General features: G+C 35.1%; 1 protein-coding gene across 1 annotated transcript; it reads right to left on the bottom strand.

Annotated features, from left to right (window-relative positions):
* Window positions 1-12061: 12061 nt before the first annotated feature.
* LOC111404651 (zinc finger BED domain-containing protein DAYSLEEPER-like) lies at window positions 12062-14023 on the bottom strand. Its single transcript, XM_023033428.1, has 5 exons — window positions 13964-14023; window positions 13489-13580; window positions 12930-13161; window positions 12679-12734; window positions 12062-12578 (listed from the first exon to the last, which is right to left on the bottom strand). Exons 1-5 carry the CDS (start codon window positions 14021-14023, stop codon window positions 12062-12064), a joined length of 957 nt encoding a protein of 318 aa, XP_022889196.1.
* Window positions 14024-21471: the final 7448 nt, after the last annotated feature.

A 21471-nucleotide genomic window follows, 5' to 3' on the forward strand; every position in this document is an offset into this window, starting at 1 on the left:
TTGTATAATCCAATGCAGTCGCATAATTCATTTGAAATCCTTCAATTTGGTCTCGAGAATGGTCTATATGGTCGCATGCCTTTTATACTATGCGGTCACATAGTATTAAATTTGAGACCTCCTTTTTCTTGTGCAGAATTTTGTGATGATTCCGAATTGTACTCATGGGCAAAAATTCGATTCCCGAGCTGAAGGTTATGCCCGTTTTAATCCACACTACTCGTTCTTCCATATATCTTCCAAAACTTTAAATCTAATGCCTTCACGACCAACATATACATTGTTATTTGGTTTGTTAACTTCGACATTTTGGACGTCATAGCTCGAACAAATAATTTGCATAACTTGTTAGCTCGAATCTCGGTCTTTGTCACTCGTCAACAATCAACAAATTCTCGATAATTTCTGCCCCATGTCGAGTTTAGTGTACATTCGAGAGGAGGCAAGTGTACATTGCTCTTGGATCACATCATGTGGTGAAATATTATTTTATGAAAGTGAGTTAAATTCACTAAAATTGTTGTTGAATTGCTGTGTTATACTAGAATTAGGTAGAGACCATCATGTTACACTAGGAATATAATATGAGTTTTTATGAGATTTTTGCGATGCCATTTGCATTACTATCTTTTTAGTTTTATTTTATGAAAGTGAATTCATTAGGCGTACACGATCAACAAATATGGATATAGGTTAGGAATGATGGTATTTAAAGTTCATGTAATTTAGCACATGGAACTTTGTGGATTTTTAGAAATAATAAAATTCAATAATGGTAGGCCATGAAATGATGATATAAAGAACTATAGAGTGCAGTTTGTGGTAGTTGTATTGTGTAAATGATTTAAAAGGAGAGAACAATAATGTATAGGAAGGTCTAAATTATTCCTAGTTAGAACTCGATCATCACAAATGTCTATTTCTATTCGAGTTCGAGAGTAATTATAAGAGAATGTCATTACGAACCTTTTTTGAGCTTCCATATATGTCGGAGTTGTTGTGATGGTAATTAGATATGCATGTGCTATTTATAGTAATTACTAGTGAAGGAACATGATGTAGTGTAAGTAATAATATTGGAATTTGATCATGTGGTATTTTAATGGAAAGTAAGACCTGGTTAGAAGTATGATTACATTGGATTACATAAAATGTAACGCCCCGAATTCTCGGAAACTGAAGCGTTAAAATAATATTCGTTTCTTTCTTTGGTTCGACCCCTTTGACGCTAGCCAAAGTATTTTATAAATCCAATTTTTTTTTAAAATATATAAAAATATAATGGAAGGTAGTTATCTATATAACTTAGGCAAATGTAGCAAAATTTGATTTTTTTGTAAAAGATTTGAAGACAAATCGACAGTTACGGATTTAACAACAGCGAAAGAAAAATATTTTTGGCCTAGCAAATGTCTATTAAAATTTATGAAATTTTTACAGGGACTAAATCATTCATATATGTACCACATATAAAAATTTGGGGTTTCGACGATAACGTTTGAGGCACGAAAATATTACTCGAATATGCTGGACAAAAATCTCGGATTCGACACGATGCAGTTTACTAAAACAGGCATAACTTTATTTTTAGATAATATTTTCGAGAAATTCCAAAGGCCACTATTAGAAGACTCATAGAACTTTCAAACCCCACTGATTTCACTTAAAAACATGCACCGTAGCCCAAGTTATGCTATTTTCAACTAGAAGGACAGAAACTGAAATTTCCACCCAGCATAAAATAAAACTTCATACAAATCAATCCAACACTTTTGAATTCTTGTTAACATGCACTGTCTAAAAATGAAACAAAATAAACATTAAAAAGCATTTCTAAAAGTTCATCTAAGCTCCATGAAATATTTACATAAATAGAAATATTCACTAGAAATTGAAAGAATTAGAGATTGCCGAACACTTGCCACTATGCCAACCATTGCCATGCCTCGATCTTAACCTGTAAAATTATTTGTAGGGATGAGTACTATAAATAATACCTAGTAGGAAACACTTAAGTAAACGGTAAAAATATATATTTTCAGAAATGCAAACTTTGGTCAATTGTGTCACCGTCAATTTTAAGCGAATTGGTGATCAATCAGTCCGCTTACTCTTAGGTTTTGATAACCCCATTTCATTTGTCATAATCATCTCTTCATCTCTTGTTTAAACCACCAAATGGTGATTCCATCATGAGCAACACAATAACACATTTAATGCAAACGAAAATATATAAATCTTACACCCCTTACATAAGTGCTGAAACACCCCTACCTTAATGCTTGGAATTTGAAATATCCTTTCGTGTCCAAAGAATAAAATGCAGCGTACGTCTTGCCCTTTTCTTTAGAAATTTACAGATTCAAAGTTCTTTTTGTCTATGGAAGAAGGGGCAAAATAATTTGATGCATAAGTATAATAGGGAGAGAGAGAGAGAGAGAGAGTGGCTAAAGAAGTTGAGATTTCAGCTTTGAAAAATGAACTCACGACTTAAAATAAAAGAGACGGTTTCATGGTAGTGCAAAAGTGGATGTTAAAATGCACTTAGTGGGTAGGTTGAAATTGAAATTGTTTAGATAAGATTTGAAATGCCAAATGAAGATAATTGGTGGATTTTTGAATGATGGACGTGCAGGTTACTTTTCAAATATAAAGTTTTTTTTCCCAAATGATGTGGCCGGCAGTTAACTGATGTGGGGAAATAAAATAAAAAAAACCATGGTTAGTGGGGAGTTAAAATGATAATTTTTGGCAGTTAACAAAATGGAGATTAATATGCTAAGATAGGGTTGGTTAAAATTGGAGGTTACAATGGATAATAAAGTGGGGGTAATGGATAAAAATTGGAGTTGAAATTTTATTTTCAAATGAATGATCGGGGACGGTTTTGGCATTGACAAAAATGGAAGTTTATTAGAATGATAAGTTGGAGAATAAATGATGGATGATGAAACATGCAAGTAATTTGTCCAATAAAAAAAATAGCTTACATAATGGAAACAAAAATGGTAGTATTAAAATAAAGTGTGTCGTAAGAAAAATAATGTAGCCAAATTAACATAAAATTTTGTCGGTTAAAAGCGATTTTAACACCTTGTAAAATTTAAGAAAATCAAGTACGTGAAATTTTACTTTCGTGACCAAAATTTAATTTAGACTATTAGGAAGTGTCGTAGCGACAAAATAATATAACCCCAATTATATTTGAGTCCTATAACAAAATTTTATTTGAAACGAACAAAACACATTTTTTTTTCGGTCGCTGCATAAAATATGCATCCATAAGTAGTTATATTGGTGGTAGTAATATGAAGTGCAAAATAGAGCTCTTAGATGCCATACACAGTTTTTACATGGCATACCTGGATACATGGGTTCTAACATGTTAATAATATGTACAATGAACAAAATATATTATTGCAAATAGAGATGCTTGGACTCAGGTTTGTTGGACAGTGGGCATAAACATGCAAAAGAGATACAAAATGTGTATTTCCAAGTTCTCAACAACTACTCTTGCTTCTATTTTTTGTCTGCATGTTCGTGAGCTTCATGTGTAAACGTTCTTTGGGTTATTAGGCTATTTGTTGGAGTAATGTTTACATTTGTAAGTTGAAGAGATCTTTGTGAAGTGTCTGGTTGTACGATGTTGGTAGGTAAATGATCTTCATTTTGGAGGTGTGAGTCAAGGATGAAGATGACTTCATATGGTGCCTTGTTGGTTGTTGTCTCTATATATACAGTTTTGGTGTATAACATGTGCTGATGTGCAGTTGGTGTTGGAATGATAGAGTTGTTTTCCATATATTCCCAATGGGATGTTTATTAAAAGTAGTTAATAGTACATTTATTGGGGGGAAAAAGAAGTAGATAGAAAAATATAATTTTGAGATAGGTTCCTCAGAATTGTCAATTGTTTTTATTTGTAGAAAATACCAAAATAGTCAACTTTTGGATTTTCATTTACAAAAATGTCACTTTTTTAAACTTATTGCAAAATTGTCAATTTTGGTCTTTTTTGTCCCTTTAACTAATTTCAAACCTTTCTATGCCCTTCACTAAATTAGACATGACTAGAGTTTGAAATGTCAGGGTACTTATTAAATGCATTGATGGGAAAAAAATTGATGAAGAATGTTTTTCCCTCTATTATATTGCTCGAAGATCTTTCCTTCTGCTTTTAATCATTCGTTCTTTCGCTCTTAGTCATACAATAAACTTGTACCTCTGATGTGCTTGTTGGAAGTATTTTGTAGATTCTTCCATGCCTTTTTCTGTGCGTAACTTGTGTTTCAACACTCCATTTGGAAAGTAATTGACCTAAAAAGTTAATGGCAAAATATAAGTGTTGAAAGGAGTAGTAAAAAATGTAAGTCAGAGCAGAAGTGGCAATCTTGTCTACTATAGAGTGCCGAATGCGGATTGAAATTCTACAAGCTATAAACGTGCAGAATTTTACATATACTTGTATTCTTCCATAAAAACAATAAAAAATTGCATGATTTTTCTAATCCTGAATGTGGAATTGTATTGGCATATTTGATATAGTTGAACTGGTCTCTGAATTAGCATAATGCTTTTGACATGTGTCTATTGTTTGCATCTCTCACCTTCATTTAGTGTCAATAACATTCGGGTGATCAACTCTAGACACAGGGCTTCTGACTTTTCGAGTTGGGGCCAGCATCTGGAGAACATCCAAAACCACTCTGTTTGGAGCCTCCCATTTCGATCTACCAGGTGAGGATGACACTTTCTTCCATTTCTTTTTGGGTTAGACACATTTGACGAACATACATTTCAACTAGGTCTAAACTTTTTACCAGTTATGGTCAACTATGCACACATAAGCACGTCCATTTCACATTTTTTATCATGTTTATCATATAACCAGACCCTTCATGCCGCGAAAAATCAATACACCTCTACAGCCGATTTTAGTGACTCATGCAACGCATTGGGTAAGGTTCAAATAATGGCTTCACACAAGAATTACACACTCATGGTGGTTTACATGTCAAAATTATAATTTTCTGTGTTTACTTCAGTTGTCCAATTCACTATAGTAGGCAAATAAAATCACTGTGAACTGTCGTTCTCGATAGTTAGCCTCAATCATTCTCGACAGTTGGCCTCTCCAGTCATTTGTGGAGATTAACTGTCGCCATCGATAGATAAACTATCCATACCGACGGTTGATGTCAGTTTTCCCCCTATTATATTATTCGAAGATCTTTTTTTTCTGTTATTAATCGTTCGTCCTTTCGTTCTTCGCTCTTAGTCATGCAATAAACTTTTACTTTCGATGTATGATTCTGGACTCGTTATTGTGACTAATACTTTATTTTCTTCTGGTTCATCATCTTGTCCGTTTTTCATTATTTTCATACAGCATCTGCACAGTGTACTCGTTTTAGTTATCATTTCTCATTTAATTTCATTTTGAAAATTAATAATTATTTTTTTAATATTAAACAAGCTAGCTTTTGAAGATCTGCTGTATTTTTTTGGAGTTTGAAGTTTCTCATCAGTGGGTACCTTTGTTCTGTGAATTGCGTTTAGACATCAAAGAAAGAAGGTTGATGTTCCTTCCGCAGTTTAGTTTCTTCAGTCCAAAGATTTATGTTAGCTCTGCCCAGGTACTTGCAATTTCACTAGAGTAGATGTGCAGAAATGAAAATTTTGATCAGAATCTTGTTTTCATGAATGCTGTGTTAGTTGAGGATAATTTAGAGGGGATTAGATTATATATTTGATGCAGCTCTTTTGTTTTACTGCAACTTGTTTGGCCTTGGTTTGCTTCATGTAGTTTTATCTTAGCTCTTGTCTTTCAAAATAGCTATGGAAACTGATACGGTGTTCTAAACAGAAGTATGCCATGAAATATTAGAAAGAAAATAACAATTATCCTTCTCATGTGCAAATTTTGATTTCAAGATTGTGAGTTGTGACGGTGGAATTATCAAAGTGTTGAATTATGTCATTTCATAATTTTTGCCATAGTCCTGCAACTCAAGTAAGCAATCACTTGTCCTCCCTGATTTATGAACGTACAAGACAAGTTTTGAAAAAAATGTCAATTTTATGTTAACAAGTTAACAATTTGTTTCCTAATCCAATTATACATTTTCCATTGCTTAATACAGTTTTGGGGGCCTAACTTTTCAAGCTCTTGTCAAGCCGAAAAATCACAGCACTGGCACTGCTCCACTGCCAACGAACCATAGTGAGGTTGGCGTTTTCTGCATTTCCTGAAAATGAGGAATATGAATGTGAAGTACCAAATGCCAGATACAACACGTGTACTTGTGTTTCCATTTGGCTGGTTTAGGTTGGGAAGCAATACCTTTCCTGCATTTTTTATCGATGCGCATGAAGCACTTGCCTCCAGTCTAAAACTGCAACGAGGCCTCATTTTTGGCCTTTTTATTTTTTTATTATACGAATAGAAAGGACAAACAAAATTTTATGTACCACATTGGCACTCGTTCAAATTCATGACTCAGGCAAATTTATGTAGCCCACGTGAGAGAGTTGTTTTTTGTATGACTATATTTCATCATAAATATAAATGTCTATATCTACATGGAAACGTTTATTTTTCAATTCGTCAACCAATTGTAACTTTTTAGTAGTTGTATTATATGCTCATTGAACTTTGAATGTTTGTTAGATTCCAATTCTATGTATTGCATTCGTATAGTACAAAAAGTCAATCGCACATGAAATGTGTAGTTCGACTCTCAATTGTTGGGGATTTTTGATTATTTTTTACAAGTGTAGGTTGACTTTTTTGCCACTACTTGGAATGTGTATACTGCTCGCATTTCTCACCCTTGTGTGATGTGAACAACATTCAAGGGGATCAAAATTTGGATGTTCTGGTCATCATCTGGAGACATTGATAACCATTCCATTTTTTGCCTCCCATTTCGATCGACCAGGTAAGAGATAAGACTTCATTTCATTTTTTATCGATTTAGACACACAATGTCAATTTACTCTCACTGTGCGTAATATATGTGTAAACCTATGCTTGTAATGTTGAACTATTCACAAATAAGCTAGGCTAATTTCCATTTTCTAGCATGCGTGTGCACATTCACTATATACTGCACAATCATTTTTATGTGTCCAAGTGTAGGGTAATTCAACTTTCCTTGGTTTTGCATGTCTTCACATTTGCCCATTTATTGTTGAGTCATTTCTGCTAGTGTGTTGTTTCATTGTCGGATTCTCACCGTTCAAAAATTATTTTTGATGCAACATTACCTTTCTGATTGATACTCAAAACTGGGAAGAGTGACCTTTTTGAGGTTTTGCATTAAATGCATCTCCATGGACGTTCTGAACTTACAAATGGTCATATGTGTTGTATATTGTAAGTCAGTCCCGTGACACCAACATATATTCAATAAAAATGGTGACATAGTCTTTAATTAAATGAATTGCTTAATTTAGAGATGTCACATGGCATAAGTTCAAACTACCCTTTATCTAATACTTCATTGTTAGACTTTTGCATTCGAATACATGCTACGAACTTTCAACTTGCCTATTTGTTCCTTTCTCAAGGTGTTCGGGTTGGACAACACTTGGCACTAGCTATTGCTTTACACAACATCCCAGTGGTTTTTTTTTCGCAATATCGAATTATAGTGTACTGTTGTGTTGATGTCATGGTTCTTTTTTTTTTGAATGTCCCTGCTCCAGCATGATGTCGGTTTTGATTTATATCTTGACATGTAACTAGACTCCTAAGTATATACGAATACATAAATATGTTCATGAAACGATCCGATAATGCAGTTAGATGCCTTGCACGACAATTTTATTGGCTTTTATTCCTTATATGCCTTCGTCCACTTTCTTTCAACTTGTAAATCTTTCAAAAGCATGTAGCTGAAAATACATGTACTCAACTCTCATGAATGTATACTTCTGAGTTAATATTCACAGGTAGTTGTTAAAGTGCATTACACATATTGGCTCTAAGATAGTAATTGGTTTTCTATTTCATGTGTTTGCAGTCGTTATTTGTTTATTGCTTGCTCTTTCGTTTCATCAGTTGCTGGTTTGTGAATATTTTCAATTCACATCCAAAAATAGACTGCATTACATCGAGCAACTACATACAAATTATTTAAAAACTAAGAGTACAAGATGTTTTCTGAGATTTAGTTAAAAGTTTTTTGCATACTCTTAGAATCAGTTCTTTGAATTTAATTGGAGTTGCGGCCATGGTTCCTATTTGGTTTTTTTGTCCTATAAGATTCATGAGAAGTGCAACTATATGTCCTCGGATTGCAAACAAACACTTCATAATTCTCCGACACATTACAATAAATCAAGACATGTTGATGCGTCACTTAGGAATACATATGTTACACATCTTCCATTTAGCGTGGCACTATGTTTGCTCTTCTGCTGACATATGGAATTTTGTGATTTCAGTTTGTTGTTACATGTCCTTTTTCTCATGCTACTGAAAGGTAGAATATTGAATAATAACTTAAATATGCATCTTCAGTAAACACATTCACGTTCAGAGAATTATGTACACAACTTTGCATGCATAACTCACAGTTGGCAATCGACTCTTTTTTTCTTCACCCTTTTTGTTGTTGAATACTATTTTACATGTACATTAGGTGTGACTAAATCATGCAACGAATGCTTGTTACGAATGGGTTTATTATTATAGATAGCTATAGAAATAACAGTTCAGCTCTGACAATCTCGACAGATGGCTGCATAACCACAGATGGAAGTCATTTCTCGAGATTAACTTTCGGGTATCGATAGATAAACTGTCTGCCTGACAGGTGATGTCAGTTGTCCACCACACTTGGACCTTTTTGCGATGGGGTAATCACATGTGCAAACAATAAAAATTCTTTGCTCATCAGATGTCTTTAAATGTATCTTGTCCATGTTGCCAATGTTCGAGTGTCATGCATTACCGTTTCACGTGTGTGGCATTATGATGTTTGGTTCATGCACGTGTTTTATGCGATACATTATGTTTTACATTATGATCTAACTCCAAACTTTTTCTCACTGCACCTTGTAGGACAGATGGAGTTTGAATTTTTCATTCCGGAATATGCATGGTTGTGGGCCTACATTTCGCAATGAAGCAACTTGAAGTATGTCAAGAAGGTGATGGAGCATTTCAATGAGGGAAAACACGAGGACTTTCGTAACTCCTGTTTGGGATTTCTGGCCGAGGTTCCTGACATACAAGTCTCCACCCAACTAATCCAACAGCTAGTTTTGAGAACCACCCACACTGATAAGGTGAAGGAGCTGTGGTTCAACGTGTAAGGCCACATGATGAGGTTCGGTTTGTAGGAGTACGCTGTTGTGACAGGGTTAAGATATGGTCTTTTCTCGAAGGGCGATCACTTCACTCGAGTGCTAGAGAGAAGGGGTTGAAAGAGAGGTACTTCAAATCCATTGACAAGATTTCTTGTGCGCAACTCCAGACTACTTTTGTCTAACCTTCGACGACCCGAGCTAATTATTACAACGGCCTAGTTCTAATTGTCGAAAGAGTTTTCAATGCTCCGGATAATAATGTCGGTATCAATTGGGACACACTATCAATTGTCGATGACCTTGACTTATATTTTGCCAATCCTTGGGGTAGTGTGGGATACAGACATATGTTGTAGGGATTTCGGGGTGGTTGGGTAAGGAAATTCCACGACGTGAAGAGGAAGATGGAGAAGAAGATCACTTACACGGTTCACGTCTTTCCTATTACCATGTAGGTACGAATAATTACTTTTATGTTATCATGCTTGATTTAACACAACTATATTTTCGTGCCTACAATTTCACCAATTTAGCATAAATTTTTCTTCCTGCCACAAATATGGGCATAAGAGGTGTTTTCAAAGATTGATGAACGTTTCGGTCAACAACTCGGTGAACGAATGCCACGACTTCTTAGCTGGTCATCTAGAAAATAGCCACAACATCATACATACGAGGCATTTTTCAAGAATGTATAGGTACGATCTTTCATGTTTCATGTTGTTATAATGAACGTTTCGTTTCCTGCGTACCTTCTCATCTGACACTTGAAACCTTATTTCGCAACTGCACATGTACGTAATGCTACGTCCCACCGATTTTGAGCGTGAGTAACCATATGTGTCCACTCTTGTGCCATACAATGATCTCTCTATGACCGTGTTGGATGACATTACCAGGAACATCGTCATGCCACAGTTTCATGCATCGCGTTTCGGCAGTGGAGATAGTGGACAATTGTCTACTGAGGATTCCAACGACGGAGAGTCCAATAGAGAACCGCTGAGGATGAGATATCTGGACCTGATGACGAATAGGAGCGGTCGGGTAGTGATCGCAATAAGTCAAGTACTAAAGACAATGGAGACAGTGATAACGACGATGAGCATACCCGTGCAGGGCACATGAGTGTGTCTTCCACACCTCGCGCGCTACGAGTTTCTCGTCTCGTGCCACGACCACATACACGATAGATGGAACTTTGAGAGCTTTTTTGAAGAGAGCGAAAGTTGAGGAAATGTTGTTGGATTAGATAATCTTTATTGAAATGCAACTGTGAACAGTGAAATTTGTAATCAATTAGCATGTAACCTTCAAAACTACAAGACTTCGGGAGTTCATATCTACCCTCGTGCCCCCACCCGATTTGACCAACACTATAGATGCGATGGTACCCAAGAATGAGGCCGGAGTATCAGGTAGTATACCACGAGGTATGTGTATTACTTATAGAAAAGTTAAGATTATTACATATAACATATGTTTGAGCAGTTTCCATTCTACCCGTTGCTCATATTTTTCTTAATATTGCAACTGTGACACAGACATATATGGAAGATACATAGAGCCATGCCCGGATGACCAGGATGTGCCATTGCCTACTGCAAACGAAGAACCGCAAGGTATGTGCATTATTTATTCCGTAATTTGAAAATCGTTATTTCACCTCATCTACTTGTGTACTTACTATGTGTTGTTTCAAAAAATCGAACTCATTTTCATCATTTCAATTGTTGTTTTGAACTAGATGGAGAATAAATTGACCCACAGCCAGATGCGCATGAGGGTTCATTCGATACTTAAGTGCAGGATGTGAACGATATGTACGTTGTGTATTCGAAAATATAATGTTTTGTACTATAGTTTGATCTCATGAGTTAATATCTGCCGTTATAAATGTTGAACGTGACAGTATTACATATGTGTCTTGTTTTCATACAGATGGATGAGGCCTGGACCTCAAAGCATAGGGCCCAATGAGCGATGAGGAGCACTTGACTTGCGGCGTGACGGATGTTAACGGTAAGATGTGTATTTGAAACTAGTGTTTATATTATGTATGGTAAGTGGAGAGAATTTTGGCTAAGTAACTCGATCCGTTTAGATTAGATATAGATCGGACTTACCCATATCTGATCCGATCCTATAAGTGTATTTCATAAATTCGATCAGAGAATCTAATGAATATTTGATTGCTAAATCCATATCCGATTCACTATGTTATCGGATATCCAATTCGATAATTCGATCCGAAATATTTTACAAGTTCATTTTTATTGCAATACAAGAAAATAACCATATTAACATGCTGGCAATTGGCATGTTCGAGAATAATCCACAAGATAAAACGAACTAAAATATGCATATTACAATGAATACATATCCAACAAATGTTCTAGAGAGAAGTAAGCAACTAAAACTAGGAAAAAGAAATTCTCGAGCACTGGTTTAAAAGTTTCGGCTCTTTCTCCATATCATATCATCCACCATTCCACCACACCTACAAAAAAAAAATGTTTAAAAATAAAAGGTATACAAAAAAATATCATTTCAAGCAATTGAAAACATAGAATTATAAGTAAAACTTACATTAGCTCCAATCCTTAAGAAGCATTATTTTTTATTTTGTGGGGCCTTGTTTGTAGAATTCATGTCAAGTTCTACAAGGACATTAGAAATTAAGTACTTATAAAGAATAAATAATAATATATAACGACTTGGAAAAAAAATATAACCAACCTCAATAATCAGCATACTTACTCTTCTTTTTTAAAGAGAAAAGCCAATCTTGTGGATTCATCAAAGCCTCTACAATTTCGGGAAGTAATGAAGCACAAAAATCATCAATTACTCTCCCTCTTACACTAAATGTAGCCTCAGATGCAACAATAGTTGCTGGAACAGCTAATATGTCACGAGCAATTTTTCCAAGAATGGGGAATTTAGCACTATTGATCTTCCACCAATTCAAAATTTTAAAATTTTCAGTTCTTGGAAATAATGGCTCCTCCAAGTACTTCTTTGACTTCGAATTTTTAGAAGAACATGACAAATTAAAAGATCGAGATTGTATTGACCAAGGATCAAACCCACTCAACTCCTCCTCTAGAGAAGCCCCCATTCCATGATCACTACTAGAACCAAGTTCTTGACTTACTTCCACTTGAGATTGAGATAAATTATCATCATACTCATTGAAAATGTCAAATATTGTCTTACAAACTCTTTCAACAAATATGAGCATCAACACCATATAGCTTATCATAATAATATTCAACCAAATCCATTTTAAATCTTGGATAAAAAACGACAGCAACTGCTAATATCAAACAACATTCCTCCAAATATTTAACAAACTTCAGTTTCATTGGGCCAGCCATTATACACAAAAAGCTATGCTCACTACTTTCCCACTTAGATGAATGTAGTTGAATATTACAAACATCAGGAAAAAACACATTTGATGTGGGAAAATGAGAACCAGAAAAATGATTTGTTGCATCATAAAATATTCTCAAGCAATCACATAAAATTTTATCAATTTTCCATTTTTCATCACTTGGATAGAGTTTATAGTTACGATCTATTTGTGCTAAGCGCCAAAGCACCTCTTTCATCGCTATTGCACTTTCAATCATTTGAAAAATAGAATTCCACCTAGTAGAACAATCCATCTTTAACTTCTTCTTATCTTCCAACTTAAGTTGATTTTTTACACGAGTAAACTTCTGTGTTGCATATGAAGACCTTTTCAAATACTTCATAGTTTCTCTAACCTTGTGAATAAACTCTCCAATTACTTTTAACGCATCTTGCACAATCAAATTAAGAATATGAGCACTATAACACACATGAAATAACTCACCTTCCAAATGTATTGTAGACTTGTCACAAAAGCCAACATTTCAAGCTTCTTACCATCGCATCGTTGACAGAAGCATTGTCAACCACCATGGCGAACAATTTTTTTCTCCAGATTCCAATCCAAAATCATATCAATGATGTATCTAAAAAGTGTTTCTGCATCATGAGGATATTCAATCTATCTAAAACGAATTATTTTTTTGTTCAATTCCCAATCATCATCAATAAAATGAGATGTCAAGTATATATAACCAATATCTTAATGGTCAGATGTCCAAATATCAGTAGTTAGAGTGATTCTACTTGGAAGTCTCCCCAAGGTGGTTGTATAACTTCTCATTTTCACTTTTATAAACTTCAAATATATCAGACCTCACTGTATTTCTTGACACAAGCTTACAAACCAATACAAAAGATCTCAAAATATTCATGTTTAGCCATATTAAAAGGATAATTATGCATGATAACCATCTTAGCAAAATCCATCGTAGTTTCAATTGGTCAAACTTATGATTTTTAACTATGGCAGCAGCCTCTAAGGAACTTTTGGAAATGGATAGCATTTGTTGACCAATGTCCGTACTACCTTTCTCATTAAACCTTTTCAAGTGATTCTTTAAGTGGCTAGTTCCTTTACCACTCTCCTCTACAAATTCTTTACGACAATGCTTAATTGTGCAATCTCATTTCCTTTCAGCCCTTTAAATTTTACAAAATCATCCCATACCCTGGAAGTCAATTTTCATCTCTTAGGAGAAGGTGGAGGTGAATCTTTAACTTGTATAACATTGCAAGCACCATCTTTTTTCTCTGCTTCAATGCCGACCTTCTCGACCATTGTACATATTTGAAAAGTTGAAAAATCAAGATCGAAATGAGAAAATTAGGAAAGAATGCAACAATGCAAGAAGATACTAATTGAAGATTTGACAAAATCTATCATTCTTATTCAATAATGAATAAATGGTATGTAAAGGTAGTAAAAGAGTTACAGAACATGTAAGGGAAAAAATTGAAGAATGACAAATAGTGCATGTTTTCTCTGTAAGGATTTTTCCTGATCCTAATGCAAGTGTGACTCAACATTAATGTTATGTTGAGAAGACCAATTAATAAAATGGTTGTTAATAGTACACTGATCATTGCCTACTTATTTCTGGATTTTCTTGACTCCTTGAAAATCATTAAAGAATTATTTTCTTACCCAAATGCAAATGATTGTTGTGGCTTTAACATGATTAATTCTAGTTTAAACTGTACCTTTAAAGACATTAATAGATCACTTAAATAGTAAGGTGTGATAAGAAAATCATTTCAAGGCACTTTAATCCTGTATTATACCAGGGACAGATCCTTTGCAACAAACAGTAAGGCATGATAAGAAAATAATTTCAATGACTTTCTAATTGCAAAGGAATTATGAATAAATGATGTCTTATATAATTGCAGTACTTATCTAACAACAAATTGTCAAAAAAAAAAAAACTGGTAAGAAGGGTGAAGCAAAGCTACGAAAACACAAACCCGCTAAAATCACTAGAAAAAAGTAGGCAAGAGTGATGGTTTTTACTGGCTTACTGCAAATGAGATGGAGATAAGTGAAAAATAAAAAAATTGAAACTCTGGGAAGCACAGAAGTGGGTATTGGATTTGGAGGAGAAATGAATCTTTGAGAATTTTGTTTTGGTTCTTGAAACTTGAAAGGTCTGTTTGTATTGCTTGGGTTTAATGTACAGGATATTGAAAGGTCTCTTTTCAAGTTTCAAAGCTTCTCTTTGTATGCCCATGTATTATTCGATCATTTAACAGTAAAACAAAGTTTAAAGAAAGCACGCTTAGGTTGTTATCAGATTGGATAATATTATTATAAAATATATTATATTATTAGAAAATTGGATCGGGCTGTTGTCGGATCGGATTGACCTTTATCCATATTTATTCCATTTAATTAACAAATTTTTGGATTCGGATCTTAATCGGGTTATCAGATTGAGACTTTAAATCCATCTCCCATTAATTTCATCGAATTCGGATCAAAATCCAATCCATTAACAACCCTAACTGTAGTCGAAGCAGAAGGCGGAGTTACTACAAAGATGCGACGATCGCATGCCTTCGACGTACAACACTCGTTACCAGGACTCCATAAATGAGGGAGATGGTGAAGAGAATAAAGAAATAAGTGTGAATGAATTGTTAGCTCAGCATGGGGACGCCGTTGAACTTGGTTTTGCATTTCATTGAATTGGTTTGGGTGGTGAAGGAATTTAATTAACAGGGTTACTCAATTTTTATGTTTTTGATTTACATTATATTTCAATGACTCCTGGGTAGCGTGGTGACGCGTAGACGCATTTCTCTCCTGGCAGGTTGCGGTATGCTTATTTACTTTTGCTGAAACTATTTATATATTCCATTCACAATTATTTGTGTCGTTCTTTTGTTACTTGAATCTTCAGTTCATTAATTAATGTCTAATGATGTTCGTCACACTCGTAAGTTACATTGTTTAGTCACTGACGTAATTTTTCGATGATCAGTTGTATAAGCCTACCACCACTGTCGTAAGACATTGTTCGTAAGTGTCGGATCACATGCAATTCAAACACGTTGTTGTCAATATGGCTAATGTAGATGTACCTCATGAGGACGTGAACGAGGCTGTTAATGACGTGCATGTGGCGAAGGAGGATTTATGATACATTGTATGAATCAACAGACTTCCATCATGAGTTTATATTAGATTGGCAGCCTATATGATGATGAAGGTGAACTGTTTTGCATTTCTATACGACTTTATGGGGCATTAATCTTGGGGATAATTTATACCATTTATATGGGTTTCAACAAATTCACAAATATAAGTTTCTTTAGATAAGGCGTGTTGCTGCTTACATTATGTTGGTGATGCCTACTCTTGTAGTTTGAACTCCTATGTCATATAGTTTAATAATGGACATAGTGGTTATAAATTGTGTCACATTAGTCTGTTGCCACTGTCATGAGTCATTTCACATAAGCTTCGGATCACATGCAATTCCAATATATTCTTTAAAAGTCAGTGGTTGGAAATGTAGAGCACCATTACGAACCAGTGAATGAAGCATTTAATGAGATCTATATGGCTTTGGAGGATTCATGACAGGTTGTGTGAAACAATTGTGTTACATTACGAAAAAAGTACTAGATTGTCCTTGCAAAATTCGTTACTAGTGGTACGTGCATTTCATTATTTAGCTTTGTATACCTACATGCTTGGGGCTAACTTATAGCATAATGTCGAACAGCCGTTGCAAAATCATGAGCTCCTTCAGATGAGCCTGGTGGCCTTACACGTGTAGAAGGCCACGTATGCAAAATATCAATATTTCATTGTCGAGGAAAGCAACGAATCATTAGGAAGTGTGCAATGGAGTAACTACTGGCCTATATATTGTCCATGATCCCCACTGGATGAACGTTTGTATATTCCGTTACTGTGTAATATTTCAGTCCAATGATGAATTTTATGCGACTTTGTTTGTTAGATAGTGGGATATTGTCGTTAAAGACTTTTGGCTAAACTACATTATTAGATGTCGAGCCGTTGGATACTGTTTGTTTAAATTGTACCTTTGCACCTGCCTAACATTTTGTCAATATCATCCATTTGCTTCGAGAAATAATACCGTCTCTTACTTTCAATGTTGTAAATGCTGTAATACGATAACTGAAGATGAGCTGAATGTAATACTGTGCTTCAAGAAATAATTGTTTCTTACTTTCAATGGATAGTGGGATACCGTGTAATACTTAGTTTTTATGTTTTTGATTCACATTACATTTCAATGACTCTTGGGGATAATTTATACCATTTATATAGGTTTCAGCAGATTCACAAACATAAATTTCTTTAGATGAGGCGTGTTGCTGCTTACATTATGTTGGTAATGCCTACTCTTGAAGTTCGAACTCGTAAATGACCATAATTACTTCTTCCCTTCAAGTTGGTTATAAATAGCATGACTTCATTGTTAGTTACACATAGAAAACTTCATTAGTATTGTGAGACTTTCAATTTCTCACATCCACAAACCGTTTCATTAATTGCATCACATCGACATAATGAGTTCGTCCATGGAAAGCAACAAATCATTCAACCTAAACAAGCTTTTGCAAGTTCCCGATTCATCCCCGTTGTTTCCAATCTACATTTCATCAGATGATGAGGAAGTTAACCCTTATATTGGTAGGAGAGCCACTTCTGCTGTTCCTTTTTCCAACTTGGATGAAGTTGTGACTGAAGGGACGATGATTGACGTGGTGTTTGAGGTCATGATTTGGTACGAAGATGAATTCGACGACAGCGACTTGCTTGGCATACGTACTACAGAATGAGATAATTGTTATCTCATCGGATGAGTCAAATGAAGAGGGCAGGGGAGAAGGTTCAGCTGTTGACGACGAATGAAGTAGACGCTAATAAAACGTAGTGTAATAAGTTATGTATAGTCCTTTCTTTTGCAAGGATGAATTTGGTAATGTCCTTACCAAAAAGTCAACATGACCACGCCCCTAATGTTCAAATTCGTGTAGTGTATTTTTAGTACTCCGATCCAAGTGTTGAGAATGATAAACAGTTTGTCAGGAACGACAGATGAACTATCAAGCTGTAATGCAAAATGTTGTCAATGGATCTGTATTTTGCTTATCAAGTTGAACACATATTCGCCTATCTATGAACAATAATGAAATGCTAATGGCAATGTAAGTTGAAGAAAATATTTTAAGTTGATAATGTATTGGGAAACACCTAAGGTTGAGTAGATGTTATGACAGGTATGTATGCTTCTGTGAAATCCTCAGCGTTCAAGCATGAGAAGCAATAAAGATAACGAAAATGAGATTTTTGTTGCTGATTTTTTCAAAAATTTCAAAAAGCTCTCCAACTGTGAAACTGTTAAAGTATTTCGATCCAATTTTGGTAATTGTCCTCCTTCTTATGTTCGTCATAGTAATACTAATTATTGGTAAATGATGTTTTCATTTATGCGTGAATCGAGTCCATTATTTATAATGTTACTAATTACAATTTATTTTGTGGGGATTGAAATTAGAATTTTTAGAGGATTGTGATACAAATTTTTGAATTTATAGGTTGAATTGTTTTGAACAACCATAAAGTTGAAGGGCCTTTGTACGATTTTAAAGAATCAGCAAATCAGTCTCACATTGTGTCTATTTTTTTTGAACAAATATGCAGTTCATCCTTTACCTTATCTGTAATGCTTTGTGTACTTTTTCATCAACTGTCAAGAACTAATAAGACATCTGCTAGGACCGACAGTTTAATTGTCGGGATGTTGTGCATGTCGTCAACATAAGCTTCCATAATTTGTATATGAACATAAGAAGCACTAACGTCCACTAACGATAATGACAACAATATGATAATATAACTTCATAATATACAATGCAGTAGGGAACATTGTACATACAACAAGGACGACGACATAGAGCGACTGTCTAAGAAACTTGTGTTGTATTGGGGTTTGAACATATGGTTTGGTTATGACCAACTTGACTACAGTGAGTGCATTTCCTGCTTGACGATGCAGACTCGTATCTAGAAATCTTACGCCGTATAGGTGGTCTATCTGGAGGACGACATACGAGGGGTAGCAAAATAGGAGTACATGAAATTAAGTTCGGAACAATCGAGTCCACTTCCCTCGTAACAGGATATATAGCTTTTCTATAGGCACCCCTCCAGTATTCAAATGTGTAATAAGGGGAGCATAGGTCGTATAGAGACTTCCTTTTCAAGCAAGCAACAAGAGTTGCATGAACACATGACATACGATTTAGTTAGAACTCATAACACATGCACATGTCATCGGAAAAGTCTAATATGTTCGTGTCGTTGAATATTCCAACTTAGGTTAAGTTGTCTGTCAACACATGAGCTTGAAGCCTACTACCAGATTCGAATGTCGTCTATAACTCGTTCTCTATCCTTGACGGAGGACAATATGGTACTGCATTCAATCGTATTTATTCGACGTTCGTAAAATCACTTTTACATAGTACTCCGAATGTGTTCAACCAAGCAGGTGATAAATAACGAACGGGCTTGTCTCAACATCGAGTTCAAAGATTATGCGTTGTTGTTCATCATAATGTTGTACCAGTGGCCAATGAGTAGTGCTCCAGACCAAAAAGAAAAACCTACTCACTTTAAGTACCTGTACGATCTTTTGCTCAACCTACGAATCTATCCCATGAGTCTTTCAAACTCTTTGACTCGATAAGTTGTAGCAACTCGTTTGAATATAAAATATTACACTTGCATTGTTGTACTACTGTATTAAGTTCTTTTCCATATGCCATATACAACAACCATGGTGAGACAACGGAAATAACTGTACAATTGCTTTCTCAATACTTTTTTCCTATCTAAAACAAATACAAGTTCTTTCTAGTCGCCTATAAGGTCTTTCAAGTTTGACATAAATCACATCTAGGATTTATTAGTTTCAGCATCCACGATACTCCATGCTAACGGATAATCTGCTAGTTGGCATTTTGGACAGTTGCCACTATAAGTGTACCTTTGTATGGACCTTTTTAGTGACTGTTGTCAACACAAATAATGGGCCTCAAGTATTGCACGCAACCACGAATGCTTGCATAGATTGCAAGGAAGATGTAATGAAACCTATCAAGAGAATCAATTTCGATGTGGATTACTGTCCCCGGGTTACTCTCCCCTAGGATGTGGCAGTATGACAATAGTTTTTGAAAACTGTCCCCCAGTGTACTTTGTAGCACATGGAAAGCAGCCAACTTCCCCTTACGTGCTTTGTTGTAACTGATTTTCACATCGAACTCATGTTCTATGTCACGTGCAATAGCGGTATGGTCATACGATTGGTATGAATTATTCAGTTTATACAAAATGTGCTCGGCAACAATTGATAATAGTGGCATGCCAATGTGCGTCACGACGAAAATCAACGGAACACCCGTGCACGTTGTTGAATTTATGGATCATGAAGATTGTAGATTGCTTGATAGTCGAAACACGTAGCATTCACTTGCAATTAACGTCCGTGCATACAACAGTTAACATTTTCATGCTTGAACTGTTGACCTAAAATTGGAACTTATCTTGCAAAATAAGTGCACGAATCTTTGAGTACAACTCTTTCTTACTAAAGAATATTTACTTTTCGGCGAGATCAGATGTATCCACAGGTGTAATCCAATCATATATGCCCAAAGTTATGGAATGTGAGGACATTTACTCGTCAATGTTAGCAATATTAGCACCCTTTGTACCATGTAACGGGTTGTCTAAGTTCTCATTTAATGCTTCAACCTCCTTCTTAACAATTGGAGGTTCGGGTGCATTATTGTTCGACGCACTGTGCCAATGATATCATGATATACATTTTGGGGCACATCCACTGAGGCGAACAAATTCCTTGCACATTTTGCATCCCTCTCTATGTCAACACTCGAGAGCTCGATTTCCAAAATAGTAACATAGATTGCAGTTTCCTTATGAACAGATATGTACTAATTCAATCCTTCATCGTCGCATATTTTGACTAGAGGTGTATTTAAGTTCCGGACTTTGAACTTCAATTCAATTTCAGTGCGAGGCTCAACAATACCAAGTTTCTGCTTCAATCGTAACACAAGTTCAGCTACGATAATACTTCTTGGAGCTAAAATGGAAGTTGTTTTGTTTCCTCTCTACTTCCATTCGTCATCCACATGAACAAACTTTTCCTATGCGATACAATGAATCTCAAATAATGACTCATACTTGAAATGTTGGGACTGCAAAGGTGAGAAATCTGTACATTCCATATGCGAATATTTAGATCCATGTAGTACCAAAAAGGAAAGGGTGTTAATAGTTTTCTGGTCTCGAAATCAACAGTTAAATTGCCTATCCGACAGTTAGTAAATGTTGAGTTCGACAGCTCAAACGTTGAACCCAACGATTTAGAAGATCCTATTCGACAGTTGAACTACCATAATTTTCGAAGAAGCTTAAAAAATATGTGTTTGCTTCTTTGGAAGAAGTTATTGAAAACATCAATGGTGATAATCAATTTTCAACTACAACAACACAATATCTTCCCACAAATAAATAAGAAATAATTAAATGCTTCATTAAATATGGAATCCTTCACATTTTCCAAAAGATGTTGGTATTTTTTCCCTTAAAAAAATATATCAAAAATAAAACAATCAATGAATAAGATATTTAAAAAGTTCAATTAAATGACCATA

The sequence above is a fragment of the Olea europaea genome, chromosome 11, assembly GCF_002742605.1.
Source record: "Olea europaea var. sylvestris chromosome 11, O_europaea_v1, whole genome shotgun sequence".
Lineage (NCBI taxonomy): Eukaryota > Viridiplantae > Streptophyta > Magnoliopsida > Lamiales > Oleaceae > Olea > Olea europaea.